At 36.5% G+C, this 20,012-nt stretch overlaps 1 protein-coding gene across 4 annotated transcripts in view; it reads left to right on the top strand.

Annotated features, from left to right (window-relative positions):
- Positions 1–20,012, top strand: part of RERE (arginine-glutamic acid dipeptide repeats) — a 397,407-nt gene that overhangs the window by 168,602 nt on the left and 208,793 nt on the right. For 2 of the 4 annotated variants that reach the window (XM_045546222.1, XM_045546221.1), the window contains exons 3-4: positions 204–274; positions 8,952–9,077. In XM_045546222.1, the coding sequence (XP_045402178.1) occupies positions 204–274; positions 8,952–9,077 (197 nt within the window). Of the gene's footprint in view, positions 1–203; positions 275–8,951; positions 9,078–9,271; positions 9,397–20,012 lie in introns of those variants that run through there. The other 2 variants (XM_045546223.1, XM_045546224.1) reach the window with 2 other exon arrangements.

Below are 20,012 nucleotides of genomic sequence, written 5' to 3' on the forward strand. Positions count from 1 at the left end.
AAAGTGGTCAGAAAGAACCAAAGGTCTGTTTTCCTTTAGTTTGAAGTTACTTATAATTTAATATCACCTTCAAAAAGAAATTTACTATAAAAAGTATATGCCTTGTTATTTATTTATGTTATTTATGCAGTGGCTTTATGGGCCCTGTCTTTGTTCCCTTAAAGGTAAATGCCATTGTTTTAAAATTTCTTTTTCTTTTAAAGACTGTGTGTATATCGAGAGTCGGAGGCCAAACACACCGTATTTCATCTGTAGCATTCAAGACTTCAAACTGGTAAGCATTTTTTCCTGTGCCGTTCATTCTGCTGTGTGCCTTCCCCTTTCCAGTTCCAGCGGCTGGTGTATGCCTCTCTGTCACCACTGGCGTGCTCACCAGTTGACCTTCTGAGTGCCAACTGCCCTGTGGCCCTGGCATTGAAATAAGGCAGTTACTAGTTTTATCTTTTCAGTTTTATAGCACTTACTGTTATATGCTCATATTGTAAACAATGTTTCTGGAGTTTTTGTCCCTTTAGTAGCTGTTCTGACAATTTCAGAGATTCCCCTGAGTTTCTGAAGTAGTATGTTTTTTCTTAGCCATTGTTAAGAGCCTGAGGTAAAAATAAATTTAGAAATTGTTGGTGAGTAGGAAAAATTATATAAATGGGCCAGAGAATAGTTTCTGGTGGAGAACTGTAATTTCCTCCAATATTTTGGTGGGTATGGAGTGCATCTCGAACTGGTTTTGGGGCCCTGTCAGGGGTAGAGGTTAAGAGAAGGAAGTCGGACTTGGGCATGATATAGCGACTATACTTTCTTTCCAATTTTAGTATATGTACTGCTGAAGTGAGCACATAGCTTCTTTACTTTCTCATTAAAAACTTTTCCTGAATACATAAGTCTTGATATTGCCCATTATGAAATCTCTTGATTTTAGACTAGTGGTTCTCACACTTTAGGCTTTGGATCCCTGGATGTCTGTGGAGTTGCAAAGGGCTGTAAATAAAGATTCTCAGTCTTATATAAATAAATACATCTCATACATTTCTGTACAACTGTTTTTCAGATGTATTAACATGCTGTTATGATTTTAAAAATTCACTTATATAAGAGCACGGTTAATAATCACTGTTTTTTATGTGTTTTCCTCAAACAATGATACATGAAATACTAACAAAGTAGTGTCATCTGGGAATCTTTTGAACCATTTTGATCTTACAAAGGGATCCTTGTACTTGAAGATTGTGAACCACTGTCTGTACTCTCGGTATCTGGGTAGAGATATGTATCAGTATCTGTGAATGCTCTTATTTTGAAGCCTTTTTGTAACTTGACAATATTTGTGTTCTGACATTAATTATATGTGATAGTTCAGTCTAAAGAAATGTAGTCCGAAAAGATCTTTAACTCTGCATCTCCTTTGTTTCTTTTTATCATTTTTAATGACTCCAAACATCACATTAGAATATTCTGATTTAGCTGGTTTAAAAAATTACGTGTCATTTTCCTTTATTAAAAAGTTATAGTTATTGCATGCTTACTGTGTTAAAAGAAAGTCAATATGTACAATTTACTTCTAAGATTTATTTATTCTTGGTAGGTTGCTTTTACTTCCCTAGTCGCTTTGCAAGGTGGCCTTGCAGTTTTAATCTTGTAAATCAAGTGCTTTCTATTCAGGTTTTATGTCAATATGCGTTTTTACCATTTTTAGAGCTCTTTGCTATTTATTATATATTTCCTTCTAAAGAATTTTTTTTTAATAGATACTGCACTGACACCTGAAATGTGGACAGTGGCCTTGTTTCCAGAAGAATTTTAATTTTGGTGGTGGATGCTGCTACTGCTCCTTCCCTGCTCATTGTCTTTCTGTGTGATTATTTTACTATTTGGTTTAGTAAAAATACCAGTACACCATGGAAAATATATAGCTATGAAATAAAATTAAAAAGATTTTTCTTTTACCTATTAGATCTTGAACCCCTTTTGTACAATTTTTACACGTTAGCAGGTGCCTTCATGTTTGAACAGTGTCTCTTATGAAATGCTGATTACAATGTGATAGTTGCTGTTCTGGGCAGAGGTTCCTGCTGAGTTACAGTAATTGCTCAGGGTATTAACAGCAATAAAAGCTGAAGCTTCTGTTGTCAGTATTGGTCTAGTATAGCACATTAAAGCTGTCTGCAAAAACAATGTGGGAAGTAGGGTGCAATATGTTTAGATATGTTTTTCTAAATCACACACTACTATTTCTCATGTATTTGTTTGAGGTTCTGTATTCAGCACTTCCTCATAGTTGTATGAAAACAACAGAGATAATGAAATATTTGCTCCTAGAAGAAATGTAGTTATTCCCACTTTCTTCTTTTCCTGGTCTCTATGCTTACTAAAAGATAACCAAATAGATGAAAATAATCAAAATGTTTTTCCCCCCGTTTGCCTAAGCTGTGAAGGGAAAAGAAGAGCAGAAGGCAATATGCTTTGGTTCTCTGCAAGATTTTAAAAAGAAGAAATTGAATTTGGTTTTGCCCACAACAGATACCATACCAAGTGGAGCAATGAAACAAACAAACAAACAAAAACCCAATAGCTTTGAAATGTTGAGTAATTATGTATTTTATCTTTTTAGCTATTATAAAACAAAAAATTTGTTTGAGTTGTAACTGAGATGTGTTTATACCATAAATGAAAATTAAGCACTTTACCATGGTGGATTTTTGAGTATAAGATATATTTAGGGGCTAAAAATAACTGAACGGATGCCCTTTATGGTACCTATCAGGTATGATTACCATGTTAAAGGCAACAAAAGTTAATGAGTTGAGAACTGGGGATGAGGAGGCATTTACCAGCAGTCGCCAAGACTAGCATAATGCCAATTTATTGAACCTGAGGGTCCCTGGGTGAAATTTTGTGAACTATTATAATTCTATATGAGAGAAGAGGCATCTTTGTATTTTATGTGGGGACCTGGGTTGTCTTCTAGGGTCTGCTACTGCATTCCTCTAGAATCTGGGTCTGTGGTCTAGAACATAGCTGCTTCTATGTCCTGGTCTGTGTCTGCTATCCCACCAAACTATTAAACAGTCTCCCCTTTCACTCTCAAAAATGTCCAGGTTTAGATGATACGTCATCTTGCTTATGGGATAGAATCGATGGCCTGTATTTTATTAATACATAACAATCAGAACACATGTGGACCTCACGATCCTACGCTGGTAGATTAATTTAGAACCCACACTTTCACAGAGGTAGGTGGAGGTTATGATAGTACAAAGTAATTAAGTTCCTAATTGAGCTGAGGTTTTTAAAGGTAGCATTTCCAAGGGAAGTGAATTGTGTGTTTTATTAGGAAGCTTTCATTCTCTTAGGAAGTATTCATTTGATTGAGCTTATTTACAACGTGGGAGATCTAGTTTTGTTTGAATACATTACCAAAGTATCTATGGAAAAAGTAGTCAAAAGCAGGGGCTCAAAAGAGAGGTAATGTGGAATTATGGACAGCATATGCTTATTAGGAGGAGAAAGAAAGATCATCAGTTAAATAAGGTAGCTTTGCACCATAGGTTTCTGAACTAAATAGTAAAATAGCTGGCAAAATCTTTATTTAGCTCTTTGGAAAAATAGTAATATGGAATGGCAATCCATGATCCTTATGGCCTGGCATGAAAAGATTAATTGAGCCAAATTTCTTTTTTAGAATTTATAGTTGGGAAACTGAAAGACTGGAAGCAGTTAGCAGAGGGGCAAAGCTGGAAGGATACATCAAGAATTGCCTTAATGTAGAGAACAAGGTTGGGGCAGGCATAGGCAAGCTGACGTGCTAGGTAGGGTAGGAAACCAGGAAAGGCAGAGGACTGGTACAGTTGGGGAGAGCGGCAGACCCAAAGGAAGTGACAGTGCCCCTAGCTGTGTGTTCTCTACCCTGCTGAGGCCTGTGCTGATGCTCCTCCCACTGTTTTTCCCTTTGAGTAAAAGGCCTCTTTACTTGGGCTAGCTTGAGTGGATCTCAGTAATTGCACCGGAAAGGCCTAGCATAACAAATTCAATCCTTTCTTCTGCTGCCCTCCTATGGCTTTTATAGGTCACCATGTGACTTAGTTTGCTTTGAGGGTTTTGTTCCTGAATGAGTCGGTATCACAAAGGAGCATTATATCAAAGAGTGCAATTAGGAATGTTTTGGGCTATAAACAGTGCCTCCTACAGGCATTTATTGAAAGCCTACTTTGTGTTCTTTGGTGAACTCAGCACCATAAAGAGGACTGAAGAAGTGTAAAATATTTTTCCTTCCCTCAGTGATCTTAGATTCTAATTGCAGACATAACTTGTGGCATTAGATTTCAGTCTTCTATGGAGAACATTCTGAATAGGATCGATGAGGAGAAAGCCATTCACTTTTTGTTCTAAAAGAAAGATTTCTTTTACTAAAAACAATAACATTTCATTTTTTATAGAAACCCAGGCATTAAGAAGCATAATAGAGATAATTTGCTATCTAAAAATAATCCTGGACTCTGAGAATGCTAACAAGATCACTGAGATTAGTAATTTTCATTCAGTATAGCACCAAGGAGTTCCTTTTAGTAGTTCCTACCTAATTTTTTATTTACAGATCAGTAATTGAAGCCATTCCTTTAATATTCTACATGGAAATTCTATGTGGATTCCTGAGCTGCTGTCATTCATATGATAGAAGAAAATATGCTTTTGGTTTCCTAGATTTATAATCGTAGATGTTTTAGCTGTTACTTAGACCCAGTGAGTTTCCAGGTAGTATACGTAGCTATTACAAGTACCATTTTGGATTAATATCATTGATTCAATTTGGTTCCTTAATTGTTTTTTTAAAACTGGGAAAATTGTCCTTAAAATTAAGCCTGGTATAGAGATACCTTGGAGTTGGGGATATGTCATTAGGGTTGTTATGTTGCTTCCCGTTGACTATTAGTTAGGCTTAATGTATTATTACCACTTTGCATGGATGAGAATGCTATTCTATCATTTATGCCCCTAACAGCATAGATTTTAAGTGCTGGTTGTGAACATGGAATAGCTAAGGCTGCATACCACTAGTTACCTTGGAGAAGGCACCTCTCCATTACTGCTGTGAATGTGGAGGCCACATTATTCATGATTTAATACCATATCCCTCTCATTGTTTCATTGCCAAGTGTGAGCAGCTGGAAGAAAAACATTTGGAATTTCTCTCTGATCTCTGGTCTGTACTCATAACCCTACTTCAAAAGCTGATTGCTACCCATCAACCTTTATTTATGCTTCCCTAAAAGCACAGCAGAAGAGAAGGCTGCAGAGAAGTTAACTTCTGCTTAGGTTCTACTTATCATTGAAGTTTTTCCCCCTCCCCCAAATTTGGTTTCTTAGAAATAGATTAAAAGCAACAAGAAGCTATTTTTCCTTCTTTATAATGAAAACTTATTGAAGATGAATAATTATATCTTCTTGTTTTTTGTCAGAAACATAGGTAGTACTGGGAGATACAATCATGAAGAGACTTCATTAACATGCACTCTTTGTGCATGTATTCATGTGTACACACAATGACTTAATTATCAAATTTATGCTTATACACCAAAATTTTTTAATCCCAGCTTGGCTCTTGTGACCACTTAGCACAGAATGTATGGTGTATGGACATTCAGGAAATGGGCATTCATTTAATTGTAGGTAAATCTTTTACTAGAGCCCCCCTTTTTTTTTGTGGGAGGTGGGCAGGAAATCCATGTAATTTGAACATAGCTATTTAGAATATGGGATATGTTATTCTGGGCTTTAGATGAGGGGTGGTAGATTGCACAGATTGAGAGCTTACACTTTTTTTCAGGTTGTCTGGGTTCACATCATCAGTTGCTATCTTTCATGATGTTGGGCAAGACACTTCACCCTCTTAGCTTTTCTTTGTTTATCTGTGAAGTTGGGATATAAAGCACCCAGATTAAAAGGTCAAACCTACAAAATGTCTACTGCTCTATAGAGTGACAATGATCGTGATGTTATTTAGTTGGCACGCTAGGTTTATGCTTTGTGAGGACAGACATGATGTCTGTTTTGTTCACTGCTGTATATTGTATGCTTAGCACATTGCCTGCCTGTAAGGTCCACAGTAAATATGTATTAAATATTGAGTGAAATAACATTTCAGTGGAGAAAATTCACTGGATTAGTTTTTTAAGAACCTTAATAGTAGTTTGATATGTTGTATACATTAACTACAAACTAAAATGCCTTATGGTATGATTTGTTTCTACGTGAAACAGCGATTGTTTTTCTGTTTTTGTTTTTAGCAGGCCCTCAAGTTAGGCCTGCAGAACTGAGTACTTCTTTCTATAGTTCCTCCTTCTCTTTACCCTCTTGGTTTATACCCTATCAAAAGGTCAGTACCACCTAATTATACCTTTGTGACTCGTGTGGATTGTTAGATAATGAAGTAAAAACCTTAAAGTTTGTTATGAAGTGGTATAGCTATCATATACAAAGACTAAATGGCCTTTTCACATATAAATTTGAAATTTATAATTTCATTTAATCCTTTAAGAGGCAAGAGGTAGGATGAAATTCCTTAGCCCTGATGTTGATGGACACAGAGGAGATGGTGGTTGGATATCTATACCCAACTTCCCTACCCCCAAATTATGGAGCAATGATGTTGAAGGTTTTTTTGAGCCACCACATCCTTTGTGCATGCTGTGGATGTCAACTTATAAACAGAGTAGTATTCACGTAAGTAGACGTCACAGTGAAGCCTTGGGAATAAATAATGTCTGAGCATCTTATTGGCACCATTAATTTGGCTTCTCAGCAATCTGTTTTACTCATGGCTGACAGTCAGGGTAGACCACTTGGGATTTTAAGTTTTAATTGTTCATGATTGGTGTGAGGTCAGATGATTCATTTTCTTCTAATTTAATTGGGCTTTAGGACTCTATTTCAGGAACCATTGAAAAAATTTTGTTTAATTATATGCATTTCTATAAAATATTTATCTAAAAATGTCATTTACTAAACTTTTGTTATCTATATGTGAAATTTTTTCAGTGCAGAAAACTCTAGGTATTCTAATTTTTTTTTTTAAAGGAGCTTAAGAAAGTTTGAGGCAATCTGGTATTTGCAGAGATCTACTGTGCAAGAATATTGGTAAAGTCTTGTTGTTCAAACTTGATTTTTTAGAACTGGAAAATTGTAATGCATATGTATATGTAGATGTTTGTATTAAGAATCAATTCAGTAGTCCAAGAAAAAGCTATTAGAAGTACCGAAAAAAAATTAGGGAAACTGAGATAATATTGATTCTGATTTTGTATGTAAGAACAATGATATGCTTTGAAAAAATGCCTTTTTAAAATACTTAAATTGTTTTAGTAATTATTTGAACTATTTACGTATTTAAAATAATACCAAGTGCGTAGAAATGCTTTCGTAGGGTTTTTTTTTTTTAATTTAAAACTGTTAATTTGAATGAATAAGCATTTGAGTGGTCTGGTTAATTGAATTCCCAATGGTAAGAGATTAACCAGAAATCCATTTTTATTTTGATGCTTATGGCAAAAATATTGAATATACTGTGTATTCAAGTGCACAATTGAATCTTTGATTTGGAATTTGCAGTGCTGGTAGGGCAAGGAGAAAGGTGTGTAGTGAGAATGTTATGGCTACTAACACTTGATATCTATATTGTCACTGAGTCCTTGGGTATCAGAGACTGACTGCATAGAAAGTGTACTGTATAGAGCCCAGGATGTACTCTGGATGGTAATCTTTTGAGAAAGAAAAGAAAGTGATCATGAGAAAACATTCCTATTATTAGCTTATTTCCCTATTTTCCTGGTATTTGTCTTTTAAAAGAAATCTTCAAAAATAAGTATATGAAAATCTTGGTTTACTGAAAGTTGTTAGAGAGTGATTCTTTGCTTCTCAGAGGGAATTATATGTAACAGGACACTCTAATAATGATTTAATATTAAAAAGTTTATCTGTAATTTTAAAACAACTATAAGAACAGAGGTTCTTATATAAGTATTTTTATTTTATGGATTTTTTTTTTAGTTCATTTAAAACCACATGAAATTGGATTGGTTAGTTTTTAAAAAATGTTATGTGCTCTCTAAAATATTTGAAAGGGAACATATTCAAACTATTATTTGAGGCATCTTTTTTGGTACTTGTAAGGACTGTGCTGGCTTTCAGAAGTTGCTCTCCAATCTTTTTTTGTTGGTTTTAAATGTTTTCAAAGTTAATTTTTAAAAAAGTCATGTATACTAAACTGGTTTTGCCTATAAAAAGATATGTCTCTTGAACTTGAACTTTATGCTTTGTGCCTGTTCCATTATACTTACCTAGTGGGCATTTTGAAAAAATTATAATTTATTTGAATGCTGTCTTTTTTTCCCTCTGTTTTTAGGTCTTTGTCTGTTTTCCTTGCCTTTACCTTTACAAAATTAAACTTGAACTTTGAGAAAATGGCAGGGTCTTTCTCTGGCCACCCTAATGCCTTGACTATTTCTGTATTAAGTACATGTCTTATGTCGCTAGCATCTCTCATTAGAAACTCTTCTGAAAGCTCAGTTTGTCCACTTGTGGTTCATTTTACTGTTGTGTTTATATGACACCATTGAGTTTTTTGTTGTTATTGTAAGCAAAGCATGCCAATGTTAACTGTGCTTTGGCACTGTGTCACATCTTAACTTGGTTATTTTGAGGGGCACACACCATACTGCTTTATGACAGGACTCAGATGAAAGTGTGGAGCCAGAAGGGTTATGTGTTTGCTCAAACTGAAATAAGGAAACAGCTTTGATTAATGCAGAAAGGTTAACTTTAGTGGTAGAACAAATTTTCTGAGTTCAGAGGCCATCTGCTAAAGGATTTTTGCAGATACTTGCTTGTGTGCTGAGTGCCCCTAATAACCAGGGTATGAGGAGGCATTGGGCACGTTAACTTAAAACTGTTTTCTTTTTTAGGTCCACAACTCCCAGGCCTGTTGCAGATCTCCAACTCCTGCTTTGTGTGACCCCCCAGCATGCTCTCTGCCGGTGGCATCACAGCCACCACAACATCTTTCTGAAGCCGGGAGAGGGCCTGTAGGGGTAAGGAGAATCCCGTTTTTAAAAGCTATCAGTATTTTATATCCCATAGGGTATAAAATAGGAATATTACCTCCCTCCCCAGAGCCCCTTTAAAAATGTGCTGTATTATATGTGTTTTTAAAGGATTAACAAGTACATGCACAGAGGAAGCCAAATACGGGACTTGCCTTACCCCTCTAGGACAGTTCCAGAAGTTAGCGGGGTTTGGTGGAAGGGTATTTGGGCACCAGCAGAGAGCATGCTGGGCTGCTGCAAGGAGCAGGAGCTGGCAATCAGCAGCGAGTATGGATGTTGGCAACTGAAATGGGGATTAAAGGGGGTAAGTTTGAGTCCAGTTGTGGAATGTGCATTTCCCCAGGCTCATTGGGACTCATGGGCCACCAATCTAAACCATTTTGGTTGCTGTCCTCTCAAGGTGATGTTTTGTAGAATATTGCTTAGAAATAGTGAGGCTTTTCTGCAACACTAGATGTAGAATAAGCACTTCAAAAGGCTTGTGATGGCGTGTAGCTATACTTTTCACAGCTCTACCCTGGTGATTCCTCTCTTACCTGGTGGTGATGTGGGACATCTGAGAGGCAGCAGGATGAAGCGACTGTAGTGCTTTACCCCTTAGAACACAGGGGCCCTGTGCTGATGATCTATAGGATTTATTTCTGTGTAGCATATCTCCCCCTTTATGAAAGTACCTGCTTGTCTTCCTTTTCCTTCCTTTAGGAGGATTTAATAGTAACATTTTCTGAAAGACAGATATTTATTGTTCTGAATGACTACTGGGTACCCAAGACTTCTCTTAGTCACTAAGGAAAAGTGTAATTTTAGTTACTAAAACCAGTGTAAAGAAGTGATTGTGGGGCTCCAATTCACACTGAATTAGAAAATAATACAGGAGAATAGCTATCTCTCTCACACACATATACACAATAAAGATGCTGTCAATATATGATGGATTGTTCAGTTGCAGTATAAAATATTAATATCTTGGAGAGAGTGCTCCAGGTGGGCTGTAGCACTCAGGGAAGTTCTGTGAAGGTAGCTAAATTTTGAGGAACTGGGTATGTTTTTGACATATCAGTAAGGTGTGCATAGGCAGAGTGGAGGAGCCTTCCCAGGTGTACTTGTCAGCCTACCTCCATAAACAACATAGGCAATGAGCCTGGGAGTCGTGAGAAGATGACCCCATGACCCACAGGACGTCACTGAAGAGCACAGGTTAGTGGGTCTCGGGAGGCAGAGGTGGAGATGTAAAATGGTACCAGATCATAAATGACCTTCAAGGTTAGACAAGTTAAGATTTTATGTGATAGGCAGTAGAGGGCTTTTGCAGGCTGTTTTATTCCAGGCAAGCCAACTTGCAAACCACTGCTTAAGAAGATTGGGCAGTAGTGTGCCATGTGTAATGGGGAAAGATGGTGGAAGTTCCCATTAGGAGGTTAGGGCTGTCATTCATGGGTAAGATGAAAAGGACCAAGATAGTGGCAATGGGATATTAGTAATTGTAACAAAATCAGGAGTAACTGTCACAATAACAATAGGATATTTATATAGTTGCTTGTGTAATTACTTAAGAATTAGACCAAAAAAAGGTTCACATTATGGAAGCCTTGGAATTCTTGAAATAATAGCCATTCACAGTGGAAGGTACAACCCAACATAGTGAATAAAAGCCTGGTTTTAATCCCTGGAGAGATATATTTACATCCTAAGGGACAAATTAGTAGACTCCCAATTTGACTACCTACTTATAGAGCTTCAGCCTTTACCAGTTACTATCGTGTTTCCATATGTAGCCAAGAAATGGGTTTTATCTTTCAGGCTGATATTTTCTTGTTTTATTCTCTAATCAATGTGAATGTCATTGTTAGACTGTTTTATTTACTATCATAGTCACTAACCAGGATCTGCTGAATGGATTATAAATTTTGTCCATAATAACATTGATTTTTAGTAAACTTTTTATATTGGAATTAGTGATGACTACTGTTTATTTTTTTGGCAATAAAAGTATTTGTTTCCACCAAGGATTTAAATAAGTTCATGATTGGTGGAACACTCAGATGCATTATATGTAGGTTTGAGAAGATTTTGTAGTAAGATGATAAATCTTCTTTCAGTCAAGATGATGCTGCATAAAACTAACTGTATTGATTGTTCCTTAATGATGCTTCATGCTGCCAAAGTCATTTGAGCAGGATCTGAATTGGATCCAGTTGGCAAAACTCACCCCCATGTGTGGAGCTCTCATAAATTCTTCAGGCACACAGATCTAATACAATGTAATGAGAGAGCTGCTGGGAGAAAAAATTGATTACAGGGTTGCAGACAGTATCATTAACATTTCTTGCCATGATACACCAGATGTCTTCCCTAATAGACTATTTTTGTTAATTTAGTTTTTATAGGATAGCATTGATTGCATCATAATTTAACTTTTTTTTGCACATTCAGGTATATATGATATGTGTTTCTATGGTAATGAGGGAATAAACTCATCAGTTTTAATTTTATAAATTTTTAACTTATCTGTTCATTTTTGTATTTGTGCTGGAGAGACAACATTTTTACTTATTACTGAGAATCTGTTACTTGGATGTTTTCTAGCAAAAAGTATTGTGTTCACTGGTGGTGGGGGTTGGGGGGGGAGAGTAGTGGAGGAGGTAAGAAGGCAAAGATAACATTGCCCAGATCCTCCCTAGACTGGTCAGAGAGGATTCCGCCCCCAGATGGTTTCATAGAAGCTACATGGCAGCACGAGGGGGTCTCTAGCTGATGTAAAAAAGGTGCAGCTTTTCTAGGGGACTTAAAATGCACGTTTATTTCCATTGTTATGGATGTGGCTGTGCAGGCCAGGGTTCTTGTTGGCTGCACCATCATCTTCCTCACTAGGAGATCAGGGGCTAGCTAGTAAGGGTCCTTAGTTATTTAGTGTTTTTATTCTTTTAGCCATATCTTTTTGTTTGTGTGACCTCTGTTGAGTGGCCAGCACACATAATTAAGGCAGTACTATAATAGTGGTTTGAATTATTTTATTTCAGTTATCATTATTTTTTTTACTGTTTTGTCTTTGGTACATTTTCCTTTAGGGAACTTTTTTACTCTTGATATGTTTCTTTGTAACACAGGACACGTTAATTAACCTTTTTAACCCTTAGTTTTACCACTTATGGATATAATGCTGCTATCTACATCAAATGGTTGTTGCAAAAATTAAATAAAGTAATTCATGGAATTCCTTAGCACAGTACTTAGCATATAACAAGCATACATTAAGCATTATTTATTATCACATAACACTTTTGATTTATACAAGTTCTGGTTTTAACTTAATTAGTTTTCTAGACATTCTTAATCTAAGGGCCATACGCCTCTGGTTGGTCTCTTTGAGTTTAAAAGGGTCTGTGAACTTCCTGAAATTGCTTGCAAAGTCTTACATGTGTGTGCATTTTTCTGGAAGGAGGATCTATAATTTTTGACTATGGATGCTTATCAGTAGATTCCTAAGGTAATGAAAGTAATTTTAAAATTAAGATTAAAAACTGCTGCTCTGTAAAGGTTCTGCAGTGGGTCATTTAAAACCTCGTATCAGCTTGCTGTTAAGGAAGTAAACTAACATTAAGCATTTACTTTGTGCCAGGGCACTGCTTCCCTTTTCACATAGTGTAACCTATTTAATCTCCACACATTTTGTGATGTTTATTTCATTTGCCAGACAAGAAAACTTTAGGTTTACATTTGCATAAAAATCTTGCCTTTAGTGAGTGACAGGACTGAGGCTTACATCTGGGGGACTCACCCTAGCCTGGATCCTCTTCCTTGTCCTCATGGTTGACTTTTGTGATTCCTGGGCTATCGCTGCCCTGATGCCCACCTTCACTGCTACTTCACTAGAGAGTTTGAGCTAACATGTGGTTCATTCAGTTGGAAGAGTAGATGGCTTCTGCCACTGAGAGTTATACGGCTGGCCCTTACGCTGAATAAATAAATGGACAGTGATATCAGTAGTATGGTGTGAAAACCCTTTTTAAGTGTCAGCAAATTTTGTTTTCCTGTTAGCAATGGTGATGGTTATATCTTTAGTGTCCTTTTGTTTTAAAAATGCATAACCCGCAGTACTATGACGTCCCTTTTCATTCATCTTAATACCATCTATATATATTTGAAAAATAGTTTGTAAATACTTGTTATTTTGGTGATGGGAGAGGGATTCAGGTAAAACTTTGGATTTATTAATTTGGGCTTTGCATATTTCTTGGAATAAATCCACTCCACCCATCTAGGCAATTCTACTTCAGTTAAGCGTTAGGGAACTAGTGCACACTGTCAGGGACTCGCTTTATGCAAGTCCATGTTTAGTAGGGGGCTACTTAGGCCTGAAGGCTCATCTCGTGTATCTTAGGTTGCTGTCTTTCCACTGCCCCATGCAACCTTCCTTGACCCATAAGATACATTCTTAAAATTGTTTATGCAGCACACCATTTACTTCTTTAAGGGCCCCAAATGCTTCGCTTAATATCTACTTTAAGTGATTGTGACTACATGTCAAATCAGTGTTAAAACAGCATAATTTTTTGCACAAGTAAGGCATTTATTGTTAGTTAAGTATCATTTTTAACACTACTACTTTTCATACTTGAGACTTTGGTATCATTTAATAATTAAAAATGAAAATGTGTTATGAAATGCCATTTTAGAAGTGAAGCTGATTGTATTTATCTACTTGTTGCTTAGGGAGAACTCTAATCTGGTTTCTTGTTTAGCTGTGCAGGAGTTTTTGAGGCTATATTGCTTTTACTTACTGTGGCTTCCCCACTTGATACTAAGTATGCCAAAAATAACCATTTAGAAAGATCATGAGAGATTCTACCTTTTATATTTGACTGTAGTGAAAGGTGTTAAAATGACTGGAGTTTTAGAAGAATTGCTGATACAAATGCTGGGATTAATCCAGCTAACCTAAATGAAAGGTGATTACTAGCTGTTGAATTTTAATGTAACAAATTGTAAAAGTTCCTAAAACACTCAACTGATCTATAATGCAAAAGCCATCTGATATCAGCGTCAGAGAACATGGACCCTTGCTTTCAGATCAATTCCTTTCACCTGGAGCAGTTTTTAATGTCCTGCTTCCCCATTAAAGCTACTTGTCAGATAATTTGGTCTTATGGCTATCTTTTCGTTATATTCATCTCGTTTTTTCCAAAAGGAGGCATCAAGCCACATTTTCAGAACACAGATTTCAATAACCATATGCTTTTATAACTGCCTACGATTGAAGCAGGCTTTTTGTTACCATAGATATATTTTAGATTTGATGATCCTTTGCAGGTTTTATTGAGCTTTCTGTTATTTCAGGGATAGTGCATTGCTCCTTTTTACTTACAGGCACTGTTAGGGCTTTCAGCTCTGCCTTATTTGGGGTGTTCTGTACTGTTACATTGAAAAATAACTAAATAAATATGTGGAGCTTCCAGGCTTTACAAGTTCTCCAGAATTAGTTTTACCAATAGAATACCAAAGACATTTTAGAAAAGTAAGCATGCAATTTTACTTAGCCTGATTTTGTTTTTAGCATTACCCTTCACTTTAGGATATCATAGTATTTTTAATGGCAATATCTTCTATTTATATCAAGGCCTTCAATGGAAGAAGAGATGACACTGTTTCCCAAGGATACCAGAGTTTTCTGAAGAATGAAGTTTTAAGTGACACACCTAAATTTAATATTTTTTCAAAGTCTGCAGAAATTATTATGCCTCATGTCTGAAAGTTGGCATTTTCTGTTCTAGCTTTGATCTCATGTTGTACAGTCCAATGAATATCAGGTATTTGCCGCACCCTAAAATGAATGTATTTTTTTCCCTTTTATCCCAAAATGTATTCTCTAAATGAAAATCTATGAATAGAAAATCTTAGATTTTCAGTCTGTACATAGTTTTGTGTCCATTTTTAGGAACTGGCAACCCATTTTCAAAATACATGTTGTATAAAAGGAACAGAAATTTGTATATTTCCATCTATTCAGCAGATTTAAAGTTACTCTATTCCTCCCACCTTTAGTCTTATCCCTTCATATCCCATTGAAATTCTTATGATGGAAGGAAAAAGACTTGCCAGCTTGATTAAAGCTTGATGGCTAACATAATCAAAGCGTTTGTGAGAAGAGATTGAAACTGCTTAAAGATTTAATTTTTCTTTAGAGTATCCCGAATATTTATGCCTTGGTAACTTTTGAAAGTATGTGTATTAGTACTCCTACCCATTAGTAAATTTCAGTTATAGCTTTCTTCCTTTTCCCTTAATTTCCTGGATATAGATTGGGAAATTTTTAAAATTTAGAATCTGTCTTGAAATTTTCAAGGTGACATCCAGGTAGATGTAAAAGTGGGTAGAATTTTTAAATCTTGAAAATAGAAATTTATATTAGAAATGTAGCTTCTCCAGGTGTGGTGGTGGCTCATGCCTGTAATCCTAGCACTTTGGCAGGCCAGGAGTTCGAGACCAGCTTGAGTAAGAGCAAGACCCCATCTCTACAAAAAATAGAAAAATTAGCTGGGCATGGTGGCATGTGCCTATAGTCCCAGCTACTGGGGAGGCTGAGGCAGGAGGATTGCTTGAGCCCAGGAGTTTGCGGTTGTAGTGAGCTATGATGATGCCACGGCACTCTAACCTGGGTGACTAGACTTAGACTGGCTAGACAAAACTAGACCTTGTCTTAAAAAAAAAAAAATATATATATATATATATATATGTATATATAGCTTGATAATTAAGATTAATAAAAGCCTTTTGTAGAGCAATTTCATAATATCCATGTCACCTATATCTGTGAGTACTGAAAGGTCACACAGGGCCACTTTACATCAGATTTTGTAGGGTAAAGAATATAGACCTGACTTTTCCTTTATCTTGATCATTGAGTAGAAAAGATGTTTTAGCATAACTCATCTCTCTGTTGTTAGCAGATGTTGCTGAATTACTTTTAATTTCTAGTTCCAACTATATTATGTTGTGCTTGGCTGGGAAATAAATATAGCTGCACCTATGTAATGTAAAAGTTTGGTATTTAATGCTTAAAACATATTTATTTCCTAATGCCAGTAATATAAATCAATCTACTTTATCACTTGCTGTTAGTTACCTATTTAAAATAAGTTGGGAAAGAATTGATATACCCCGTTTTTAAAGAGAATAGTAGTAGGCTGGGCATGGTGGCTCATACCTATAATCCCAGCACTTCGGGAGGCCGAGGTCGGGGGAGAGCTAGGGTCTAGGAATTTGAGACCAGCCTGGGTAACATGGTAAGACCCTGTCTCTACAAAAAATAAAAAAGAGAGAGAATAGCAGTAGATTTTTCTTACTGAAATTATTTTGAGACATTGTATTGACTGACTGTTAAAAGGAAGTCGGTGAAAAAATTGTAGATTTCCTGGTACAACTTCACATTGATCCATTAGGATTACAAAGAATTATCCACTATCCAACTTTCTTGAGATTTTTCTTTGTTCAGTAAGATAAACCTTAATTCTGAGCTTCACAGATTTTTCTGGAAGGGAAGCACTGTTAGAACTCTGCCTTTACAGTTTAGCACAGAAATGAGTGTTTTATGTTGTAATGGAGGAGTTTAGAAATTTTTGTGTGATCAGTTGTTTAGACCTCAGAATGCTTTTCTCAGTAAACATATTGCAGAGGTTTTGGGGCCAGTTTGTAAATGCTAATTTGAGCTTGTAATATAGCAAAATACAGAAAGACTCTGAGTTCCCTAATCCCATCTTACTGATACATTAAATTTCATTTTTTTCCCCCTTGCCTTACTATGGCCTGGGACCTCCTTTGTTCCCACAACAAAACAAAATTGAAAGCCACCCAACCTGCTCTGTTGAGATGGTGCATTCTGCCTCTCTACCCTCTCTCTCAGAGGCCTGGTTCCGTTCTTGTTGGTGTCTCATCCTTTTCTGTTTCCTATCCCACTTCTACCTTTTAACATGTCTCAGCCTGTTTTCCATTCTTTTTTGTTTTGTTTTTAACTTTTTATTTGAAAAGAATTTCAAACTCACAGAGAAGTTGAAAGAATAGTACAAAGCTGCCTGTATGCTCTACCCCCAGTTCATGGAGGTAGTTAAAAAATCACACACTATTACTGTTAAAACCATGGCATTGGTTTGAATCACATTGGTGACATTTACTGGTTTTGTGATCAGGTGACTTAATCTCTCTGAGCCTCAGTTTCTTTGCATGTAAAACCAGAATACTGATTCAGTAGTTCTGGAGTCAGGCCCAGGAGTCCATATGCCTTCCAGGTGTTTCGCAGGGGATTCTGATGGGCAGCCATTGTTAGCAAACAGTAACCGTTGCAAAAGAGGATCTGATCTTATCCTTCGCTGAATGTGTAGAACTTCTGAAGCAGTTTCAGGACCTCTTACATTTCTCAAACCTGAGTATATTATGGACTCAAAGAAAATTGTTTTTGTGCTTCTTCTTTATTACTTAATTTCCTACCTTCCCCAACACACAAATTAGGGATAATATATGTGCTTATACCCCTAATGCAGCTAAAACAGGCAGTTTGTAAATTAATTTCAAACCAAACTGTGAAACCAATAAAATTCTAAGTTACAACATTAATTTAATAGACTGGGTAATGATGTTTTTCTGAAATAAAATAGCCACTTGTGACATAAATTTGTTACTGATTGCATAGGTCCCAGGTTATTCAAGGTTGGGGGTGGTGTATGGCATGTGTAGGCTATTGGATTCCTTGTGATGACTTAATTTTTCTATTGCTTTTTGTTATTTTGGTTATCATCACTGAGAAAACTCTATCAGTGTAAGTATAGCTTGCCATGAAGTGACTTTGCCTTCACCTGGCACAAATGTGCCAGTGGGATGTTGGGTTCATCTTACTTATTTACCAGCCTGTGATAATTATAGTAGTACTACTTAGTTATTTGATTATATGTGAACTTGAAATCTTGCAGCTCTGTTAATAAAGTTGTAAAATGTTTAATCCAGAAAATGAATATGTTGAAATTTTTAAGATACTCATTGAAATGAAGATAAGAATTACCTTCTCCCCTCTCCCACCTCCTGTTGCCCACCAGTCCAACCTCCCAGTCTCTTGCTCTTCTCTAGTAGACGCTGTCAGCAAGAGTCCCTCACGCCATGCCTGTATATGTCTGTCCTTTTGGCTAGATTGAGAGAAGGGCCGTCTTTTATCCATCTTTTTGTTTACAGTGCCTAGCACAGTTCCTGGCTCTGAGAAGTTGCTCCTTAAACATTGAATTAATAGTTTGTTTTATTTACAAGACAGAAAAAGGCACATTGATTATATATTTTTTAAATAAAGTAAAGAAGGATTTTTTTTTTAAAGGAATACATTAAATGCATGGGACCATTGGCACCAAGCACAGCATTTAAGACTGTCAAGAGAAAGATTGTCTAATACCAGCCAGGAAAACCTACTGTGTATAAGCTTATTGTTTTAAGGGAAGTGACTGGTGAGTCTCTCTCCACCTTCCTTGTAAAGGAGAGGAGCGTGGAACCAAAAGACTATTCCTGGCTGTAGTTTTAGCTAGTGGACATCAGTGTTGCTCATGTTTACTTTTTTTCTCCTGAACTGTTGGAATTCTAATGGACTTGTGTAACTCATAAAACATAAACACGTACATGCATGTAGATTTTCTAGCTAACATAGCATAAGGCTGTTACGTTTTGCTTTTCATTTCTTTATTTTATGTCTGGTCCATATTGCTGATTTTTTGGCCTTTTGAATCTTTATTATGGAGAAGCTTACTGTGCTTTTACAACAGATAAGTGGTTACCACATAAGAGGGATGCACTTTCATTATGAGACTGCTGCCCTTGGTTGCAACCTAGAGACAAGGAAGTTTCTCCTAGATGCCTGACTCCATGTGCTGCTGCACTGCCCCCGGGCCTTGTAATAATGTATAGTTTGGATGGAAAGGCAAAGGACCTAAGAAGGCCGCTACCAAATGCCTTTGGTGCCCTGTAATAGAAAGCCCGTAATAAAAGATGTGTGTGGTGACCTTGGACATGAAGGTACTTAGGATTAAGGTACCTTGATCCAAAGGATCATGGAAAGATGTTTGGGAATAGCATCTCAAGGCAAATGAGCAGCAGATGTGATTGTTCCCCCTCCCACTCACATACAGTCTGTGGGAGTGTAGAACTAATTGTCCACAGTGAAAAAGTGAGAGTTAAATACAATAGTGGAGTTTTAGGGTAGTTTAACTGGAGTGGGATGCAGGGATGCAGTTTGCTTTGTACTTGAATCAGAAATCATCGGCTTGTTTTAAGTCTAAAAGTTTTTTTTGTTTTGGTTATTTTTCTAGTATTTAAAGATGCGGGAATACTCTTGAATTAGTATTACTGCTGAATTTCATACTTGGTTGATTTTCCCTGAATGTTGGGGACTTTCTGACCTTCCTGTGTTGGAATGAGGAAATAGTGATACCGCTTCTCCTAGGTTTTTCCTTTTGCTAATAGCATTGTTTTGGATATATTAAAAATATCCACAGATGTCCAGAGATTGGCACAGTTGCCATTATGGTTATCATTGTGCTTTTAAGATATGAGCAGATTTGTTAACAAATAATTTGAAAATGCACAAAAATATCTGATGCATTGTTAAAATTTTAAAAGGAAAAACAGCTGGCAAATAATTGACAGATGTGTTTAATCTGTCGAACTTGAAATGCTGCTATGGTTACTGTGGGTTAAGTAGGGAAGGCACATCCATGAGACCAGGGGTTCTTTAGAAATGGATGAGGAATGATAGAGAATCCTAGGTGACAGTTTAAGGATTGCATGGCAGGAAAGGCACTGTGATTAAATTCCCTGATGTTGTCACTGAGCTGTAAGGCTAAAGATAACACTCTCTCCTTCTGCTGAAAACAAGAATCAATACTTACTCCTTGA

This window comes from Lemur catta, chromosome 3 (genome assembly GCF_020740605.2).
Source record: "Lemur catta isolate mLemCat1 chromosome 3, mLemCat1.pri, whole genome shotgun sequence".
In the NCBI taxonomy this organism is placed as follows: domain Eukaryota; kingdom Metazoa; phylum Chordata; class Mammalia; order Primates; family Lemuridae; genus Lemur; species Lemur catta.